General features: G+C 43.1%; 2 protein-coding genes across 6 annotated transcripts in view; both read left to right on the top strand.

The window, feature by feature from the left end:
* Positions 1 to 1,555: 1,555 nt before the first annotated feature.
* PPP1R27 (protein phosphatase 1 regulatory subunit 27) lies at positions 1,556 to 4,338 on the top strand. The gene is made up of 3 exons (XM_081850021.1): positions 1,556 to 2,020; positions 2,920 to 3,070; positions 3,556 to 4,338. The coding sequence occupies exons 1-3, from the start codon at positions 1,843 to 1,845 to the stop codon at positions 3,677 to 3,679; spliced, it is 453 nt and encodes a 150-aa protein (XP_081706147.1). The 5' UTR covers positions 1,556 to 1,842; the 3' UTR covers positions 3,680 to 4,338.
* A 2,280-nt stretch (positions 4,339 to 6,618) lies between these two features.
* The window catches only part of MCRIP1 (MAPK regulated corepressor interacting protein 1), a 79,693-nt gene continuing 64,331 nt past the window's right edge, over positions 6,619 to 21,980 (top strand). For 2 of the 5 annotated variants that reach the window (XR_014153325.1, XM_081850009.1), the window contains exons 1-5: positions 6,619 to 6,778; positions 7,351 to 7,411; positions 8,317 to 8,483; positions 8,954 to 9,055; positions 9,885 to 9,995. Coding sequence is in view for 4 of the 5 variants with exons in the window: in XM_081850009.1 (XP_081706135.1) it covers positions 6,634 to 6,778; positions 7,351 to 7,411; positions 8,317 to 8,483; positions 8,954 to 9,055; positions 9,885 to 9,949 (540 nt within the window). In the remaining variant the exon portion in view is untranslated. Of the gene's footprint in view, positions 6,779 to 7,350; positions 7,412 to 8,316; positions 8,484 to 8,953; positions 9,056 to 9,884; positions 10,944 to 12,177; positions 12,296 to 21,980 lie in introns of those variants that run through there. The other 3 variants (XM_081850010.1, XM_081850011.1, XM_081850008.1) reach the window with 3 other exon arrangements.

Raw genomic sequence — 21,980 nt, 5'->3', positions numbered from 1 at the left:
TTTCTACAGCAAAATTAAAAATATATATGCAAATATGCACAAATGTGTTTGGCAGTATTCAAATGACAGCATAAAATGTACACTTCTAGCAGAGTGGCTGATCCAGGGCTAGGTATGAGCCGAGGGTTGGGCCCGGAGGCAGGGGGAGTTGTGTGACGGCATTGGTCCCCTGCCCAATACATCACTTTAGTTTCTGACACTAGCAGGATGTCTCTCATTTCAAGCTGCAGAAGGCAAACTTTCAAATCGTTGCTATGAGGAATACATGCATCCCATATGAACAGGGCTAGTTTATGAAATAAGGCCTCCATGCCAGCTATGGGTCTTTGGGTTGTTGGTTTGAGCTGCCTTCACTCTTGAGATGAAAAGCCAGTTTCTAGCCCAGTAATTTGCTCATCCTGATCTCATTGTGTAGTGTTCTCATGCTTTGTAATATCAAAGGCAAATGGGACATGCTTGCATTCATTGTCACAGTGTCTGTAAACAGGGGGTTCCTTACAAAACCCAGAATAACAACAAAGCAGAGCTGTGGGATGTCTCATTACTGCTCCTTGCAGTTGCACTGTTTACCATCCAGTGCCTGCTGAGGTACCCAAGGAAAGTAGATTATTCTAGTTTGTTTTTACAGAGTCAGAAACTTGGCATATTTCTTCAGGAAGAGAGGGAAGATAAACCTCTTCTCATAAGGCTGCTCTGATGCAGATGCTTTTTGGTTGGTGGCCAGTTCTAAAGGGGCAGGAGGACAGATATCATTGGGAATGGCCGTTCTGTCCTGAGCTGGTTACGTCTGGAATCAACTGGCTGATTGAAGAAAGAAAAGTTTCCAAGGTTGGGAGATGCCTTTCTAGGGTACGTAGGGTTATATCCAGTGCCAGTCATAATGGAGGAGACACACTGAAGTTAATCAGAGTGGCTAACAAGGTGTCTACCTGATGGGATACAACCCTTTGCTGTTATGTTTGGGATATGAGACCAGTTTCATTCTGTGAAATGGCAGCACTTGAAGTGGGAAATTGGTGGAAATGCATTGATGTTTTCGGAAATGCATACATTTCATAGTTTCCACCATTTTCACCACATAATTTGGGTAATATTCTTACTTATTCAAAACTCAAGATGCAACAAAATGCAGCAAATTAGAGTTATACAACTTAAGGAAATGCATAGTTTCCTTTAAAAGACTGTAAATTTTGAAGTTTCGCTGTCTGCACAATTTGAACTGAACTTCAGTGTAGAACTTAAGTTCCGTGCATTTCTCTCCTGTTGGAGATAGCTGCGTATATTCTGGAAAACTCACAAAGGTTGTTAAGAGGTTCCAGAAAGCAGGGCTAACAGTGGGCTTTGCAAACAGTGGTTTGCAGAATCGGGCTGCTGGGTTCTGGGATCTACACAAGCCGATTGTGGAGCAAGCTTGACCCATTAACTATTGCACATCGACAGGTGGGATGTAAATTGAAACCCTGACTTATATTCAAAAGGGGGAGGCTGGAGGGCAGGGCAGCTCAGTTACCAAATCTCATGGCAAATAGCATGAGCGGAATATCCTCAAAATAGCCATGGGCAAGATATATAACAGGAGACACCGCTGGAAATAGTCAGTCCTCAACAGGAGATCACCCACACACGCTCAGTGTTTTCCAAGGAAAGTCCTACTAGGAGCAGAAATCATAGCTAACATCCCACCAGTCTTTCAGGTGCAAGTGTTACAGAGAAGAGAATCCTTTGGGTCTCAAGGCACTTCAAAGTCGTCTGGGTTGCCGTGTGCTTTTTTTTATTATTCTTCAACACCATTTTTCAGTCCTGTCTCGCTGGTCTCTTGCTCTTCCTTCTACCTCTGCCACAATGAAGTACTACTACCCAGACTCACTTCCCAGGTATAGGCGATATACACGAGGCCTGAAAACTGTGCGTTTCCCCAATGACGTTCTCTTCCTGGACCATATTAGGCAGAGCGACCTGGAGCAGGTGGGCCGTTTCATCCGTGCCAGGAAGGTCACCTTGGACACTATCTACCCCTCGGGTAAGTAGGACGTGGGTGAACCTAACTGAAGGGTGGTTGAATAAGCCTAAGCACTTGCAGATGCCTAATCCCAAAGTCAGGTTGTGTGTTACAAACTAGGTAATGTTTTTCCCTCTAACATTTACATCAATATGGGGAGCTATGTCACCTGAAATCCTTTTGCTAGACACTTGCTAAGAAAACTATGCCAATATGCAGCGCACTCTCTGAGAAAATATAAATCCCTTTACTAATCTGCTAATGCAGCTTGTTCCTGTGTGAATAAAATATGGCTGCTGAGTTGAGAACAGAACAATATATCCAGTGGCAGGATGAACAGAGCAGCTTCATGCCCAGCCGTAAAGCTGAATCAGTGTTTCTTTGAGCCGTTTCCCCCAGCTATGATCTCAGCATGAAAGGCTGCACTTAAAAAAGAAATCCAGTAGTCTCAGGAATTTCAACAGTTACAGCTACTATGGCCCAGTAGATTGTTAGAGTGTGTTTGCTTCTTACCGACTTCCATCACACTTGACTTTCATAACGTTGACTCAGTACTGCAGAAGGCCATAGAAGCCTTGATCGAGGTGCTGTTCTTACAAACTGCTTACTTAATTCCACAAATAAGTTTCTGGAACTCACTCAGCCTTGGTTAACATAATATTCTTTTTCTCCATGCAAAGAACCTGGTGGGCCAAAAATTGTCCCCTCTGTGTGCCATTTCCCCAACATTTATAAGAGAATGCAATCTAAAAAATGTAAAGGCCCTGGTCTAGTTTTCTGAGAGAGAAAAGATACATTTTGCTTCTAGACAACTCCTCCCCACTGTCTCAAGCATGTTAGCACAACTGCCTTTTTGTGGGATGTTTTCCTAAGATTGTGGCTGATCAGGTTGTGGCTGATGCATTGCCTTCTCCCATTAGGTATGGCTGCCCTCCATGAAGCTGTGCTTTCTGGGAACCTTGATTGTGTCAAGCTGTTGGTGAAATATGGTGCTGACATCAATCAGAAAGATGAGGACGGCTGGACACCCCTACACATGGCTTGCAGTGATGGTCACGCTGATATTGCAAGGTCAGAGATGCAAATTATGTTAACCTTTAATCTCTAGTCTAGCCATGCCCACCCTCTCTTGACAGGCCACAAACTTGGTCAAGGAAAATGGGGAGGGAAGTAGGGCTTGCTCAACAGTGAGTGCTAGGCTTAGACTTGAGATGATGACATGTCTGTTGGCTAGATGACCATCCAATAGGTAGTGCTAGTCTTTGGACACTAGCAGTGATGTTTTGTGTTGGCGTGTTATGTGACCTATGATATCTCCCAAATATATAGGATATCTCAAGTAAGAAGGTGAGAATGGAAACCAGCTATAAGAGAAGACTGGTCTCTTTATGGAAAGAGGAAAGCTTTACATTGAAACTAACAGCCAATTCACAAGTCCTCTGTATCATATTGTTTATGAAAGCATAGGGAAAACTGCATGTTTGAACTAAACTGTGCATGTGGGTATGTGTGTCAGTTCTGTCCTTGTCTCATCACCTCATTCATTAATCCTGCAGGTACCTCATCTCTCTTGGGGCCCAGCGTGATGCTACCAATGATGAAGGGGAGAAGCCATCCGACCTAATTGACCCAGAGTACAAGGAGCTCGTGGAGCTTTTCAAAGCAGCCCGAGTAGACTAAGCTAGTGCCACTCAGCTCTTTCCCATGTGGAGTTCAGCCTCCATGGTAGGCAGCAGCATTTGTTGCATGCTGCAGGGAGGCTAGCAAAGTTGCCCCTACTACATTGGCAAGAGTGTACGGCCTCCTAAAAGAGACCACAGTTTGGTTGTAATGTGTATGTATGAGAGTGGCTACCTTGGGGTTTATCAGAGAGCTATGCTTGGGATAGCCCTTCCAGAAAATGTAAACTTCTCTACCATGTGGCCCATTTTCTGGTACCTGCTACGGTCAGGCTTTAGTTAAAATGAGTCTAATGGCTGGGACACACTGGCCCAAATGGCACTGTTGTGCAGGAGGTTCACACAGGTGATTATGAAATGAACTGGACTGTGTACCAATTTGTGTGAACATACACCTTCCAATTATTATCTGGCAATGACTGATTTGAACAGTGCTTTCTCAAAGACATTCAACCTATTCAGGCCTGAAGAATCCTCACACGATTATCACAAAGAGAAAATAGCCCCAACTTCAAGCTGGTATCTTTCTGCTGTATATATTATCCTAAAAATGTCATGTATAAAGTCTCACATGTTTGCTCCTAGATTTGCTTTTCTACTGTTATTTTTTATGTGGTTCTGAAACAGCTTTTTATTTTTTCAATAAAGTAATTTCTACAACCTTGGGTTATTTTTATTTCCCCCTACTCTTGGGAAGGGTAGCCACACTTCCTGCTCAGCCACTTTGTTTCCCAGGTTGCCCTTAGACTGTTCCCTAGCTGCACATGAGATTTTGGATATGAAATGAAGAAATGAATTCTAAAGGAAAGTAGAACAGCTTAAAAAGCAGAACAAGATATAGTGACTAATGCCTAAAAGTTCTCATTCATACACATCTAGCTGTTTAACTTTGATGGAGGACATGTATTAACCTTGAAGTTGTCCATTAGACATTGTCCCTGCTGCACCGTTATTTCATTCTGTTAAGTAAGGGTCAATGTCCTCCTAGTGGTGCAGTAATAAAATTGTTAGCACATTTGCAAAGCTAAGCAGGGTCTGGTATGGTTTCAGATTAGATGTTGAGATTCCTGCACTGCAGGGAGTTGGACTTGATGACCCTTGGGGTCCCTTCCAATGCTACAATTCTGTATTATTAAATTATGCAACTTGAGTATTTTTTTTTGCAGCACTTAAAATATGTGCAGCATACTATAGCTCAGGTGATTGGACTAGATGACCCTCGTGGTCCCTTCCAACTCTACAATTCTATGAATCTTTGCATGCTCTTTTCTCTGGAAGACAGAAGAATGAAATGGCAATGCAAGATGGTGGATATTAGCCCTCAGCTGTGCAATGTTTCTGATAATTGCATAGTCTATGGTACACCACACAGTTTGAAGAAATTAAATAATTGGGCTTCTTTTGTTTGTGGCTGCTTCTTTCTGATAGGTTTCAGGTACAGAGGTGTTGTTCCTGCAACCTATCACTTGGAAGGGGAATAAGAGGCCTGTAATAAAGTTCTTACTATTTTTGTCCCAAATGACTTGAGTTGGCTTTAGTAATGACTTGGCAAATGCATGAACAAGACGGGAAGAAAATTAGATGTGGCATTTCTTGGAGAAGAGTCAATGCTTGGAGGTTTGTCCACTCAGAGACACCTGATAAATGCTAAATACTACTTCCCAGTTGGATAGTTTGTCTCATGGTGAAAATCAGTAGTGAATCACTTGCACCATCTGGGTCAGCATGCTTTGACAGAAGTAGGGCAGCTCTGCACAACTCACAGTTGCTTCAGGCTTCCTACATATTTGGTTAGGTGTCCGTGTGGTTGCTATCTAAGCATACATCACCATGCAGAGCTATTGTCAGGGCTCACTCTATAATACACTACACATGCATTAAGTTTGGGGACACTGCTCAACATCCTGAGATCCTCAGCTTTACTTTTAAATAACTTTTAGCCCTGGCAATAGATGATAGGCACAGACAATGCCCAATATGATAAGCAAGGTGATGTACAAGATTGGTCAGAAGTCAGGGCTTCAGTGTCCAGCAAGGATCTTTGATCTGCCCTTGTCTAGTAAGCAAAAACAAGTGGTTTTCTCTTATTTTTACCTACATTTGTTTGGCTAAATTTAGGAGACTTTTGTTGAAACCTTAGTTCCTAATGTGTTGGAGTTGTACTAAACCAGGAAGTCTCCACTCCCATGATTCCCCTTCCGAATGCAGCACTTTAAAATGCTTCTACAGAACACTGTGTAATGACAAAAACTCATTCAAATGGGCAAGTTAAAAAATGAATTTTAAAAATACTACAAGTGTGTGAGAGAGAAAGGGATTGCTTTTGTATTGCTATTTGAAAGTGTCAATCTATATAGTGTGCCCTATCCTGAAGGCTTGGGCAAGGTCTAAAATTAATCCTACACCAGAAAAAAAATAACATTTCCTAATTAATGGGAAATTTCTCCATCCTTTCTGTCAACCATGCATCCTAAATGCCATCCCAAAGAGAGCTAGATCTCGGAAAACTGGAGAAGGCTCTTTTCAGATTGCAATTCGAATACAAACACGGAAAATGTTAATGTAAACGTGTGAAATCATGTCAATGATTTCCCCCCGTAATCACAGAATTGTCCACACTTAGTTGGCGTAGACTTAGAGAGTAATGATTATGAAAACAGGATGTGGAGAGAAGCCTCAAACGTCCACAAAACGGGAAAATTGGGGGGCGGGTAGCGCTCAGTTGGATCCTGACCCAAGCCTGGGAAGTGGCGACTCTGCTTTGGGCAATGCCGACTTCCCGAAGCTCACAAAGGAGGGAAACGCGATCTCTTTTAAGAAGCCTCCGTCCCGCTCCGGCTCCTGCCCCATTTCCCCGTTTCTGGAGACCCTCTCCCGCGTCTCACAGAGCTTCTCTTCCCCACTCCTCACTCCCGTTTCCATGGATACCCCTCCCTGCCCAGCCGCTCCGTTTCCATGGAAACCTCCTCCCTCGGGTACTCGGTGCAGGGGCTACCCGGGCCCATTCGCCCGCAGTGCGCACGCGCAGCCCGGCCTAGGCGCTCTCTTCCGCCCCGGGCCTGGCAGCAGCGAGAGAAGCCGGGACTTAACCCGGGCCCAGGTGAACAGGGTTGCGGGGTGGGGAATTGAGGGTGGGGTCGCGGCGAGTGGGGCGCCCTTTCTTCCCCGGCCCCCCGTGGAAGTGCTCCCTTTCTGTTCCTCTGGGCCTAGTAGCGCAGCCCCCAAACTCCACGCCTGCCTTGTTGTCGTTCGGGGCCGGGAGAAGAAGCGCGGCTGCTTGGGCCTCCCTCTCCCCGCACCTCCCTCACGAAGCTTGACATCCCATCTCCGTGCCTGAGGGTAGCTGGGGTTGCGGATTGGAGGGGGGGCGTTGTTGAGGGAAATATTGGGGTGCCCCAAGGCGCAGGTGCCTCTAGGGACTGGACTCGGAGCAGGGAGGAGGGCGGTGGGGTCCCGAAGTGGTGGTCGGGGGGCTTCAGGGCTTTTTGACACATTTGGGGATTTTTAGCGATGGGGTGGGACTTACTGGATGCTGCAATCTCCTTAAATGTAATAGCAGAGGTGGGCATAGATGCTTCCATCCAAAGTCGGTTACTGGAGCAGTTTGTCCCCACCCGTGGGATTTATTGAGGGTCCGTCCCCACTGAGCTCAGTGTCTTGTCTTTGTTTTAGCACTGCCAAGCCACACATCCAGGACTTGGGCCAGGGCTGGGAAAAAGGCAGCCATGACGAGGTGAGAAAACTTATGGGGTTGTGGGAATTGAACTTGTGTTAGTACTGAGCGGGCTGTCAGAATGTATTGACTCCTCGATGATTGGAGACTTTCAGCCCCCAGTGCTGATTTTGCTGTCTTTGGTGGTTGTGTATACCACGGTTATGTACCAAAAATCTTTCTGTGTTGCTACCTGCTGACAGTGGTTCAGGAATGGTGTGGGCAGTAAAGGTAAATAGATATCATTGATTGAACCTTTAACTGGTCATTAGCATGGGTCTTTGTGTTCACCTCCCCACCTAACTTCACTAGGTAATGTTTGGATGTCAGTTCCTCCAAGTTTCTTTTCTTTGTCTATATAACTTTAATTTTGAGTCTGAAACAATAACTGTTTAACACTTTGTACATAAGAAGGTGCTAATCAGGGGTCGGCCATAGGGATATCAGAATAGATCTCTGGGTGATTTGAAGTAGATCAGTAAGGATTTTTGATTCCCAGTTGCTTAGCACTGACAATAAAAAAATGACCATCCCTCCGAAGTCATGCGGCTCAAGTGATGAAAAGGGTGGGGTAACCCAAGGTAGATTTTTATACAGAAGGACTGTGAGCTCAGTTTAGTTCAGTGCTCATATTCAAAACAAATTCCTGAGCTCAGTGTTCTTCAATTCTAAGTGTGCAACTCTTGTGAGTTGGCTGTGATAGTTGGATCATTGAGCTCTAGTTAAAAAAAGAAGTAGATTTTGCATGCCTGAAGTCTGCCTACTCCTGATGTAAATGACAACTAAGCACAACCGCAGTCTGTATTGGTCACACTCTCTGAAAAGTGTAATAGCAGCCACATTGAATGGTCTGTAGAGCTAAAGGATCCTTTTGCCAGGATAGTTAGTATAAATCTTCCTTTTTTGCTTCTTTATTTGTGGCAAAGATCAGTGTCTTGTTTCCTCTCTCACTGGGGTCTCCACTGCACTTCCAGTTCTCCTGTCTCCCGAGTTGTATACAATGGCAAAAGAAACAGCAGCCCTCGCTCCCCAAGCAACAGCAGTGAGATCTTCACTCCTGCACATGAGGAGAATGTGCGTTTCATCTCTGAAGGTGCAGTATTTACATTTGAGAAGGCTGATCTCTTCAGTTGCTGCATCTCCACTGAGTCAGTAGCACATTTCCTTACCTCTTACCCTGTAGATAACATATGTTTCTCATGCGGTTGCAGTTCTGGTGTTATTTTTTTCCTTACTCATGTATTTAAGACGGGTGCAGGAAAGTGAAGAAAATGAAGATGAGACTCATTGGAATGTTTAGATATGAATCCAACTCTTGGAACTGACGGATAGTTCTGAGGGTATGTGAGACTTGTCTTCTGATTCTGCATCCAGCATTACAAACAGCTGTCATTGCCTCCCTGCTTCTTTATTTGCATTTAAAGACTTCTCCAGTAGTAACAGTGGGACCACTGCTTGGTGTCTAGGCTGTCTTAGGGTGCCAAAAGCTGGCAGTACTCTTGGGCTAAAGGAAAGGGCTCTTCTGTATTCTCCATGTGAAGTTTTATCCCCACTTCTCTGCAGCATGGCAGTGTGTGGAGCGGGATCTCCGCAATCAGATGGCAAGTGGTGAACGGGGACTTGTGGAGGAGTATGTGGAGAAGATGCCAAACCCCAGTCTGAAAAGTGAGTTTTCTTTTGCTAGCTTTCCCCTTTCAAAGAGAGGTCTAATTTAGTCATGGTTACACCTCCTTGGTGACAGCCAGTTTAGATTACTCTGATGTAGGACTGGCTTTGCAGAGCATTTGAAAACATAGAGTCTAAGATGCAGCTGAAAGAATCCTAACTGAAAGCCATCACTAGAAGCATTGTTGTCATTGGTTTCCAGATAGTTCAAAGTGCTGGTGTTGACTTTTAAAGGTTTATATGGCCTGGAATGACTGCTCCAATCCAGATCTGTATTGACTCAATTCAGGCCCTGTTCCGGTTCTCTCTGGGGTTGAGCTGGATGGTTATGCATGAAAGGGGCTTTTCAGCAGTTGGCACCAGGCTCTGACATTTGTTTCCTTGGGAAGCCCATTTGTCCTCATCTTTCTTGCTTTTCTGACATATGGTGAAAACTCTCTTGTATAGGAGGATATTTGGAAACATATAGTGGATAATTAATTTGATTAGGTACATGAATATAGATGTACCTACTTTCTTGCATATTAGAGATTTTCTGGTTGAAGAATTTAGTTATCATTCTAGGTAGAACTGGAGACCCCTTGGGTTTGGGTTGTAGTAATGGCCTGCTGTGTTGAATAGGTCTGGGGTACCAACTCAAACCATTTAATTAGGTGTGTAGGTTACCTGTGATCTGAATTCCAATTTAGGGTACTAACTGTTAGGTGATGGTGGGGAGGCTAGCATCTTTGTTCTTATCAAGGCAGGCTGGAGGGAGTATTGATGCAAAGCAATGTTGGTAGTCAGGAATCTTACCCTAAATTGTGTCTCCTTTCTTCTTTTTTGACAGCTTTCAGACCTGTTGACTTGAGTGACCTAAAGCGGCGGAACACACAGGATGCTAAGAAATCCTAAAATGGCTCGGCCTGCCTCAGCCCCAAGTGCTGGCGTGTGGCCACTGGTACATGAATTTGATGACTTTGTGTTGGTTTCCTCCTTTGGTCTGGCTTGTGCCTGGGGCTGGCTCTGAATTCCCTAAGGAAGGATAGGCTTCTTGCCTTTTCTTCACAGCTTCCCTTGGCCTGGCCTGGCCTGGCCTGCCTGCCTTCATTCTACAATTGGCCCCAGAAATTACCTTTTCCCCTTAGTAAATGACATTTTACTCTGATGGTGGCCAAGAGGTTGGTGTGTACCCTGTCTGTTTTAGGAGTGTGGAATAAGGCAGAAGAATCAGGAACAATATCTAATCTCTCCCTATACCCATCTCAAAGCCCAGCCCTTCTCAGGGCAAGGCTAAGAGAGAATGATGGGACAGAAGCAATATGGGTTTTCGTAGTCCACCCTATCAATACATTGTGAGAATTCAGACTGACTCCTCATACAGTACCTGAGCTTTTAGACTGGAGGATGAAAGAGTGTTGTGCTACGATCTCCATATGCTATCTGCTCAGCTCTGTGGCACAACAATGGCGAAACGCTGAAGATAGAGGCTGAGGGACCCAGGTACAAAGTCTCCCAAGGGAAAATTCTTTTGGGATTCTGTTGTATAGGATAAAACTGAGTCGACTCCCTTATTCTGAGCTGAGCAGGTGCTCCAGGTTCTGCTGTCTTTACACTCGGCTGACTTGCAGCCCCAGCCAGGGGGGGCAGGTAGCATTTCTGAGCTAGCCCCAGAGCCCAGCCCCTGTGCCCCAGCAGGGCTGGGGACAGCCTTGGTGTGTGCTGGGCACTGGCAAGTGGCAGTAGTGCCCATGTTTGTGTCCAGCTCAGGCAGTGATGTTGGGGACCCTGCTCAGAGTTGGGTAGGCAAGGGGCATGGTGGCTGTTCTTTTCCCTTTGTAATGTCCCCTCTTGGTCTGTGTCTGTCTTTTAAGGAGTGTTGTAAATAAAAACTGGTTAGTCATTTTGACATTCTGCTCTGAGAATTTATCCTGCATCTCTAGCTGGGTTCCCATGAACGGGGCTTGCTCACCAATCTTTCTTTGGGTTCCATGTTCTCATTGTTCTGAACTGCTTCACCTGAGCCAGAGTGAATTTTCTCAAAAGGAAGGGGATTTGTTTTGTTCCTTTTGCTGCCCTAACGCAGTGCTTGGAAGCTTCCTTTGTTTTTACTTGACTATTACTCTCCATTGGTGCTGGACTAGTTGCAACTTAGTCTGTCTGGAGTAATTTACAGTTCAACCTAACCTGATGCTGTTGTCATGGTTAAGCCTCCAGAAGGGCATTCAAGTCCCTTTTGCAATCCTGTAGGGGGAGAAGGAACTATGAAATATCTAGTCCCTTAGGTGTGATGTATTTAGCTATCAGTATTCAGAAAGATATCCTAGTGCTTGGTAAACAGTTGCCATTTGGATACACATTATTTTGTGCACCTTAGAAGGGTGTTCACATTGTGCTGTGAAGGAGGTGGAGTTGTGGGCTGCTTGGGGAAAGTGCTTCATGAGGTGAAACCTACTGTGAAGCAAGGCATCTCTCACAACTTGCTATTTCCTTGACTAATGACATGGTCATTTTCTGTGTGATTGGCAGCAGGCACCTACAGTGTTTCCTATCCTTGGAACACTGGTGCTTACTAGGGTTAGCACAGGGTTTATCTGGTGTTGGGTTATGTTGAGTAGTCTTAGCTGACACCTTAAGAAGTTTTTGTGTGCACAGAACACATATGTGCCTCTGCAGCAGAATGGTGGAGACTTTCAGACATCCATTTTCCCTAAGGCAACAGGGTAGGGAGTGTTGCTTAGCAAGGTATTTTTCCTCCTTGAAGTCTGGGAACTAGAGCAGTGGTGCCTGTAGGGTCAACAGGAAGCTAACATTATTTTCACACTGTAATCTGGCTGCAGGTGATATTATTACCTTTAGTTGGATTAGCAGGATTTTCCTACCGCAGCAAACTGAATCAGCACCCCCAAATGCAGTAACGCTTGAATCCTCAGTAGTTTGCTGTGCTGTGGATATTTTATCTCAGTCTGCTTTCCCAAATATATCTTTAGGCTAGATTTGAAATCATATCCAACTTGCTGAGCGCTTTTGCAAATCTTGATTGAAGTGGGCAATATTTGCACCCAGCCTGACCAGTTTGTTTACTTTGACCAAATGTCATGTCATGAATTGGATTAGAACAGAGTGTGTTTCTCTGCCAACAGGCAGCACAAAAATGTAGCTATGAAAGCAGCATGGAGCATAGTGCCAAGGAGACATCAAGGAAGATATAGAAGATCAAATGAAGAAAATAAAGGTTGCCCGTGGTGTGATAATGATAAACAGGATGGTTTCAGTAAATCCCTCAGCACCCTTAATCATGTGCTTCCCTCCATGCAGAATTGCAGGGTTTCTTTTTTGGCTGAAATATGAAGCCAACATGGGAATTAACCCAATTAAGTGAGATCTTATTTGTTGATCCAAGCTAAACAAAGAGGGCAGTTTTCCAAGACACTCTGAAAGTGTAAATCTTTACTTGGGATAGGTTTACATTCTATTTGTGGGGTTGGTCCATAGAGGTTACTTCTTTCCATCAATCATTATTGCTCTTTCTTGTGTTTAATAGGTTATGCTTTAGTGCAATGCTGCCTCAGGGAAATTGGGGTTGCAGCCCAAAACAGCCCTGTGCCTAGCTCTCTCCCCCCCCCCATTTTTGAGGAAAACAAGGAGAACCAGACATGTTGTTTTTGGTAATATGTAGTTATGTCCCTTGTTCTTCACCAGATATTTTGGGATGTGTACAGGCTTTATAGATTTCAGAAAATATTATCAGCCTCAGAATTACTCCTCCTGCCCCAGCTTTTTGATGATACAGGTATAGATACAGGAATGTGCAGTGCTTTGTGAATCTTTGAGGCTAGATGTCAGCCCTCAACCCATTGTGTTGGGATGCCAAAGACTGTAAATGTGCTGATCACATCTGTCCCTTCTGTTGAAAAGGCTACAGAATGGTCGTTCATTAGTGCTAACCCATGTGGCTGTTTGTGTTACACCTACATAATTTGAGTCTTTGATTTGACTGGGCAGTGTCCCCTGCAACCTCTCACCTGAGTGGCTGCATCGTTAGACGAGATACCTTTGCCAGACACTCACCCACCCCCAATAATATTCCAATGTGGGCACGACTGGAATGTGATAAGATTATATGGAACAAAGCAGCTCATGTTGATTTCTCAACATAAACATTTTATCATGTAAATTGACCCTTAATCACTCAAGAGTGATGGGCTTGGTATAGACTTCGACCAGAGAGTTTATAATGCTATGTTTTAAAAATGCAAAATTAACATGGTGGGCGAAACTTTTATATGTGTATATCCTGCTACGTACCATCCACATTACTGTGCGTCACACAACTATATGGGTAAAGGAGGACGACATTTGGGCAGCCATTTCCTTTAGTCAGTTTTTTTAGTTTGTTTATTTAAGTGCAATAATGAGATTACCTTTAGGTCTTTGAAAGTGATAGGGAAAATCTGCAGTGCTGAAATGATGGCAATAAAGAGAAATAGGGGTGAGTCTTAAATCTTAAAAGTTAGCACCATGGCACTTTTCATTTTGACATTATTGTGTGAAGAACTTAACTTTTTAAATAAGTATCGCCAAATAAGTGTCTTGATGCTAATGGTCGGAACTAAGGGAATAATAAAGAATTGTTGATAAAATGATGCCCCTTATAGAGGTGATAGTGGAGGTGTGATACTGCTGATATGTTCACCTGCCCGACAAGACACCACACACATTGGAATTGGAAAAGCCTAGCTATGGCTATCTGCATGTGCAGAAAAACTGGAACCAGTTCTATTAAAAAATTAAAAGTAGATATTCTGAGCTCTGAGAAAAGGCAGAAGAACCATAGAAGAAACACCGGGGGACATCATGTGGGTGCCTTGTGGAAAGTGAGTGAATGAAGCAATAATAATAAAAATAATGATATCATTTATTATTTATACCCTGCCTGTATGGCTGGGTTTCACAAGGCAGTGTGGGTGCTTCGGAATAAAGTGTACTAGGTACATTTGTGTGTGTGTGTGTGTGTGTGTGTGTGTGTGTATTCTTGGTCTGCAGCTAAATGAATATTCATTTGCCAGCTTGGATTTTGTCCCTGGGCCTCCAGCTGCCAATCCCTATGCTCTGCCTTCTACTTAACGTGGTGGCTGTATTTGTAGATGGATTACACGTCATCTTGTTTTTGCATGATTCCCGTTGTTGTGGAACTTCAGGGCACGTGCTCATGGTCTCTTGAGATGAGCTTGTCACCTCTTACCCAGCCAGCCATACTCAAATGATCAAAAGTTGTGAAATAGTGTGCTTTCCCCATTCTTTTAGCATACACTTACATGAGCAGTGGGGGATTCTATTCAGCTTAAATGATTGTGAGTTTGGAACTGGAAGAGTAAGTCCTGGTACCTGAATTAACAACATGGAACACTTGTCTTTTTACACCTTATACATAGGTCTGTGGAAGCCAACTTAATGGCTTTGGAAACCTGCACTGTTTTCCACACTCATAAGGTACCACAGTCCTGCGAGAAAGCATGAGACATCCCTGTTGCTGTCTGAGGGGACTGGGATTGAAATGCTGCATCTATTAATATACCCAGATCTGTTTTCGTCCTTTGGTCCAGAGGATTTATTGCCATCTAAATTACACTTACTAGATGCAAGATTTTCCCCATCACTTCACCAAGGCTGAACCCTGTCACCTCTGGCCACTGTGAATCTCTTGAAACACAGTCCTATTTAGAGAGTCTGACCTGTGAGGTTTATGAGCTATTCCCCCCCCCCCCCCGGCCCCTTGCATTTTGTGGCCTAGAATTCTTTTTGGGGTTATGAGGTCAAATTTTGGCATAGTGGGTCTAATTACATTAAATAAAAAAATGTTCTCACTGCTGAAAAAGTGAGGACTTTTACCAAATCACAAAAGTAATTGGATTTAATAGTCCTTGCTGTTAATGCTGACTCTGATCCTACACAAGTTGACATGATACCCTTCACACATGAAGTGCTAGAGGAACAGGAATATTGTTGCAGGTAATAGCCTTTCCACCACCACTCCATTTCAGAGGGGTGGGGGCCTCAAAACCTTCACTCAAAACCATAATTAAATTCTAAGGAAAATAAAATGAAATTCTGGAAAGGTATTGCATTGCAAAAAGAAGGGGGTAGCCATGCTGCTCTACAAATGTCTCTCTCTGTGTGTAACAGGTTTTTGTGTGAATATGCTTGTTTCTGAAAGATACAGCAGATTCAGAAAAGATACAGAAATATTCAGCTTTTAGAGAACCTTTTTAAAAAGTGGCAAAATGATGGGGTCAGGGAAGCTTATCACTTTTAGGTATGTACAGTGTTCACTCCTGCAACAGTTGTGGCAAATAAAAGGAAATAGCAAATTCCCAGTTGCAAAATACCGTAGCTTGAGTATTTTTTTAAATTAAAAAGTGCAGCGAGTTTGCAAATGGCTTGGAGGCAAGGGCACATGTAGCTTTCTCACAACAACAAAAATACTGTGCATTTGTTTTGCATTGAAATTGTCCTAAAATATCTTGCACGTTGAAGAGAAACCCATTTAATGAAAGAAAGAAAAAGGGTGTTGCTCATACTATTCATTTAAACCTGTGGAGAGTTCAGAGTAAAAACAAATATCTGATGTTGATGTGGGTGGAACAGTTTCCCTAGTTGATGTGTCAGCAAGCACTCATTAACACAAAGGGTGGGGTTTTTGTGTTGCATTAACTGGGAAGAGTTGGGAGTGGCTTGATCTTGTTATATCCATCCAAATACACAAGGACGGGACACGGGACATTGAGACTTCCCCATGCTAGTTGTTCTTTATCCATCTATACAGATCAATGTCACTTGGTTGGTCCTAGAAAATAAGGAATATTCTTCTGTCCAACAGACAGGGCCACATTTCCTATTCTGTGTTTTTAATCCTCTTCCTGCTTTCTCACTAAATCCCTTTCAGAGAATTCACCCATCCATGTAGGCCCTTAGATATGAGGATAGTAAAGCCTTTGCATCTATTCCACGCTCATCCCTGATGTCACAGATATGCCTATCTGCATATTGAGTCTGTCCCCACTTCCGACTCACTAACAGAAAGCTTTTTTTTTAAAGTTGCCTTCTTTATTCTTCCTATTTGCTTGTCTACTTTGGACACCTTTCCTATTGCTAATTAGCTGCCTGGTAGCTAATTAAATGCTGTTCTCATGATTCTGCTGCAAGACTTGTATCAATCTGTGATATCCCTGAAATCACATGTGTTTCGTAATTTATATAACATGTATAGAAAGGGATGGTGCGTTGCCAAACATGATTAAAACAGTGTTAAAAGTTATAGGAGAATGAAGAGCAGGTATTATCTTGTGGCTATACAGCAGCGCAGGTGTGGATAAGGTGAGATCTGCTCACCGGGCGACAGGGGGCCTGAAGTGGTGTGTCAATCCGTGTGAGGCCTTCTTTGTTCCACTTTCATTTCTACTTGGAAGTCAGCAACTTGTGTGATACAGTATGGCACAAGAGAGAGAAATTGGAGTACCCAAGCTCTAGCTGGATGGACTGAAACTTGTTTAATTGATTGCCTCCCTAAATGTAAGGAGGCTGCAATCCTTTCTGCCCATAAACAAAACGGAAGTGGCTTGGCTGGCTGAAAATAAAAATATAAAACTGAGTCCAACAAAGAGCACCCTCTCCTCTCATTCCTGTTTTCTCTCTCATGTCAAGTGAAAGGAGCCAAAGTGTGAAGCAATGCCCTTGAGCTCCCATGTTTTCTCTGTCCTGAAATAAGTTTGGATAAAATTTTGTGGGACGTTCCTTGTTTTTGTCTGAAGATGGCAGTGCTGATACAAATGAAACATGCCTTGTTGGCGAAGTCTTGGCTCTCATTAGGGAGTGAATAGACAAGAAAAAGAAACCAGTCACAAGAACATCAACTGTGCCAGACTAGATTGAGTTGACGGCCTGACCTGCTCAGTATGCTGTCCCAGTTGCACAACAGAAAAATGTACAAACAAGGTTAATATAGGTAGATGTATGCCTTGTGATCTATTCCCAGCTTATAAAAAAACTAGAAATAATTTGAGTCTAAACTTGCTGTGTCCCAGAGGTAGAGTGAAGAACTCCTGGAAAGGAAGAACTGGCACCTGCAAAGCCTAATATCCAAAGAGTATGTGGTTTATTCTGAGGCAGGATACTGATCATTAATCTACAGTAATCGGGAACTAAGTTTTAAAATGTACAGTGGTACCTCGGGTTAAGTACTTAATTCGTTTCAGAGGTCCGTACTTAACCTGAAACTGTACTTAACCTGAAGCACCACTTTAGTTAATGGGGCCACCTGCTGCTGCCACACAGCCGGAGCACAATTTCTGTTCTCATCCTGAAGCAAAGTTCTTAACCTGAAGCACTATTTCTTGGTTAGCGGAGTCTGTAACCTGAAGCGTATGTAACCCGACGTACCACTGTACAATAGTTCAGCTACATCAGCATATTCCACCATATTCCGAACCAAACATGTATAGTCTTCTATCATCATAGAGTTAAAACGTTCTTCCTAAAGCCAAGCATCAACCTTTTGGGTGGTTGGTAGAGCTCTTCTATTTGTTTCCTGCTGTTGACAGGCTTCAAGTAGTTGAATACTAGATTATGTCACCTCTTAGTATTTTCTGTGCTAAGCAAATTCAACTTCTGCAATCTGTTTTTATCATGGCACCACTTGTTCTCCAGTTATCCAGCATACTTGGGGCAGGGAGTTAAGTTCTAGAAATCATGAAGTGTTTTTGACCTTTCCTGTGTGAGGAAGAGCAAAGTGGTCTTAATAAGCTAACTCACCAACAAGGGCTATCTTCAAAATATGTGAATTTTTCAAGCGTAGTCTTCCTTATGCCCAAGTTAGCCCAGGTGCTGAGGGTTGATTCCTCCAAACGCATCTTCAGCTCTTTTCATTCAGATGAGAATACACAGCATCACCCAACCATCCATCTAGTTATGTGTGAGAAGTTTTAAAGCGATAATTTATCTGCCGCACATGTATGCTGCCCTTCCAAGATGCTCCATATGGGATGCTAATCTCAGGGCTCCTCCAGACAACCTGTTTACTGAGCATTCATCCTCATTTACTTGCACTATTTAACCTTATGCAGAGGTTAGTTTATGTGTGGTCTTTACTGAACATATGTTCTGATTTGCTTGTAGGGTGTTCATATACCTTTCCGTTAGCCATTCGTGCCAGTGCATTTCCTCTTCACTTTCTTAATCACAAAAATCCATTTTTAAAAAGGATTTGTTGCACTATGGTGACAGAGCACTCTAATCCACTTTAATTGGTATGCACTTGAATCCCTCCTGCAAAATACAACCTGGAGTTGCCCTCACAGTCCCTGCCCTTTGTACTGTAGGTTAGGTAGGCAGAGAGAAAGTGATTTGCCTAGGCTTACTCAATGAGCTTGGGGCTGAACCAGCTTTTGAATCCTAGATTTTCCATATTCAGTCCTGACAGTAGCCAGATAACCACACAGTTCCTGTTAACCTAGGACAGTTTGCTATGACAATAGGCTAAGAAACCCCTGTGAATGATGTATGCAGACTAATTGCTGGATTTCTTCAATCAGAATAGTGATGAGAACTAAGTACGGAATTGGCTTCTAAAATGCCCTGAAGATTTTCAAGGAGAACAGATCTGTCATTGGCCATATATACCCCTTATGAAATACATAACGCTACCAGAAATTGGGAGGGACTCTGTTCTGTTTGCACCTTGCATCAGTAAGTCCTTCCTCTTCCGCATCTAGAGGGGGTGGTTCTTGGAAATGAGTTGCTCATTATTGTGACTCAGTTCTAATGACGCGCTTGGCCAACAGCCCCTGATAGAAAACATTGTTCCCTTCATAGAATCATAGAATCATAGTTGGAAGAGACCACAAGGGCCATTGAGTCCAACCCCCTGCCAAGCAGGAAACACCATCAGAGCACTCCTGACATATGGTTGTCAAGCCTCTGCTTGTCCTTTGTCAACAACAAATTGTCGCTGTTCATTTAAGCCTTTAATTATGTAGTCATTACACTGCTGTTGGCGCAGAGCTGAGATACGCAAAACACGCATTCGGTTATGTGGTCTGCATGAAAGGATCTAGGAACCCTCATAGGCATGGATGGAATCCCTGGTGGTGTGGTTCAGATGTGTGTTTGGAATAGAGCCAAATTTCTGCATCAACTTACTATAGCGGATGTCTTGCATTAACTCTACAATTCAGTCTGTACACTTGATCTGTGTAGGTGTTCTTGTACCTGCTCAGTCTATACTTGCAAGTACAGAATGAATTTGGGGCGGCAGCACTGTTTTCACAAGGTACAAGCATACAATGGCTCTAGATGACTAGTTTTTAAAAGGATGGTCAATAGAGGCATCTTGAAACCAAAGCTTGACTGCGCATCTCTAGGAATGTCCTGTGCAACCTGAGGGATGGAGGTGCCATGGCAGCAGTGGGGCAGTGAATGCAAGTTATATTTGGAATTACAAAAGGCAAATGCCCTATAACAAAAGTGAACTCAAACAGTACCAGAATGAAATTAGGTTGCTTGTACTGCAAATCCCGGAAACTGCTTTCTCCCCCAGAGATGTGTGTGTTCGCATGTGCTTTTCACTGCAGTTTCTTCAATTCTTCTGTGACAAATTAGTAGCTTCTTGAGATGGGGTGAAAATAGCACAGTATTCAAGTTAGGCTGACACCCCAAATATATGTGGTTGTGATATTTTTGGCTTTATTTTTATGTTTCCCCTAACAGTTCCTGACATTGTTTGTCTCTTTGATGACTGTTCAGTACATCAAGCTGATATTTTCTCAGTGAGCTGTGTTATCTGTAAGGATTATCAGATGTCTTTTCTGCATACTTCATTTTTCTAGAATCCCAACACTTGTGCTTCTCAACCTTGAATTTGATTGCATTGTTTCTTATGAGGCATTTTATGAGATCTGTGTGTAAGTCTGTTGCAGCATTTTATGAGCTTAATTGTGCTAAATCAAACTGATTGTCTGCCGGTTGTGCAAACTTCCTCTCCATCCCCTTTTCCAGTTAATCAATGGGTAAACTGTGAGACACCCTGCAGTTTACCTTTTCTACATGGTGAAAAATCCCATTCATCTCAAGGCTCATTCTTCTTTTAACCTGATCTATGAATGAACTAGTTTCTCTTATCCTATGAGTCATGACAAGGGATCTAGATACCTGAATGACTTTTTCTGCTTTGAGCTGCAGAATATATAATTTTAAACAGGTTTCAGTGATGTTTTGGAATTCAAAGCTGTTGTTTTTCAAAGCATGATTTAATTAAGCTTTTCAAAATCCAGTTGATAATGATAGGAAAAGTTAAGCAAGTGCCGTTCCTGAAATCAAGGAAACTTAAAAGTACTTAATTTTGGCTGGGTTTAGTTTTAAGGTTCTTGTCCTCTTTGTTTACATATCCATTAGCTTCCCTTAGCTCCCATCTAAAAAGGAGTTTGTATAGTGTGGAAACATTTTTATTCCACATAGCTCCTGAATATGTTTAGCATGTGTTTGTTTATTTTTCCTGAAGCCAGCAGTTTAGTTTTATTTTATTTGGTAAGAGAGCTAGGATTGTGACAGTTATCTGATTTTCTTTTAATGACCAAATTTTACGCTGTGAAGAGCAAAATGAATCACTACCATTAACGCTGAGTTGTTACAAACAAGATAGTATTGAGATAATAAAAGGCCCTAAGAGAGCAACAGAAACCGAATGACAGCTTCCCAAACTCATTAGGCTGATTATGGTGCGTTTCCTCTCCATACATTATTCCTAAGGCGCTAGCATTTAAAAGTGTGTAAACATTTAATCCACAGAAATGCATGTGCCTAAGTGGTGAAAGTACGTTTTGAGGTTTTACTGAACTTCTTTGCAGCAGAATAGAAAACACATTTCTATAAAACACTTTAAAGTGATGTTTTCATACGTGGGCCTTGAATCATCATTCAAATGAAATAATGCTGGAAATAGTTATTCTTTCTGACTGTTTCAGCTCTGTTTCAATTGCAGGCCTAGCTGAATCTTATAAATTAAACCGAGAAAAGATTTGAGAAGGAATTCAAGTCTCACTGTTTTGACACCAGAGTGGTGGATGGGACAGCTATAGCTTCTCTTCCTATATATTTTTCTTGGACACCTTGCAAGACACATGAATTGCTGCACATGCCCCATCTACCTCCCCCCCTTGCTCTTCTGACGCTCTTATTCTCTCCTCCTCTTCTGAAATCTTATTCTTTGATACTGTTTGCACAGAGGGATGGGGGAAATCAGTCAGGACTGAGGCTATGTAAAGATTGATTGTGGGTATCCACTCCTATATGAAACAAGACTCAAGATTGATTGTCCTCCTTTTCAGTAATTGTATATTTAGCAAAGGAATGATCATACCAGTCCTTGACGTCTGTGCAGTTGCTTGCTAATTTTACAGACTCCTCTCCATATGAAGTAGTCTGCTAGCTCCAGAGTCCATCACTCCTGTGGGCAAGGTAATGTGTGTATATGAACCAGCATGGCCTGGCTTAAAAACACCCCCCTTCCACAATCACAAGTTGCTCACCTGTGCTTAGGCAGAGCTGGTCTATATGTACTTTGTGATAAGTCCTTGTTTCCTAGTGTTTAGTCATGCCTGTGTCCACCAGCAGGTAACTCATTCCTCCTAAGAAGTCTGGATTCCTGCCTAGCTAGTGCTGCTCTTGTCAGAGCATCCCCCGTTACCATGGAAGCCCATTCTTCTCAGATGACATGTGCCATGGTCCTTTACAGCTGGGAGAAAATGTCTGTGCATTTGATCTTCTGCCCTGCCCTGTGGTGCATGGAACCCAAGAGTGCTGGGGAAGCAAGCAGCACTGGTGGGGCCCAGGAAACCTCTTCACTTTCTGCTCTTTGCACTGTGAGAGAACTTTGCAACCAAGGAGAACAAAT

The sequence above is a fragment of the Podarcis erhardii genome, assembly GCF_964252035.2.
Source record: "Podarcis erhardii genome assembly, chromosome: 2".
NCBI lineage: Eukaryota > Metazoa > Chordata > Lepidosauria > Squamata > Lacertidae > Podarcis > Podarcis erhardii.
Note: the sequence above shows the minus strand (reverse complement) of the source record. Positions and strands in the feature narration are given on the sequence as shown.

What these genes read in the sequence shown, in the direction of transcription:
- PPP1R27 (XM_081850021.1), top strand. Translation starts at nt 1,843, where the DNA reads ATGAAGTACTACTACCCAGACTCACTTCCCAGGTATAGGCGATATACA. An exon ending in GGACACTATCTACCCCTCGG is followed by an intron (nt 2,021 to 2,919) that starts GTAAGTAGGACG and finishes TTCTCCCATTAG; the next exon opens with GTATGGCTGCCCTCCATGAA. An exon ending in GGTCACGCTGATATTGCAAG is followed by an intron (nt 3,071 to 3,555) that starts GTCAGAGATGCA and finishes TTAATCCTGCAG; the next exon opens with GTACCTCATCTCTCTTGGGG.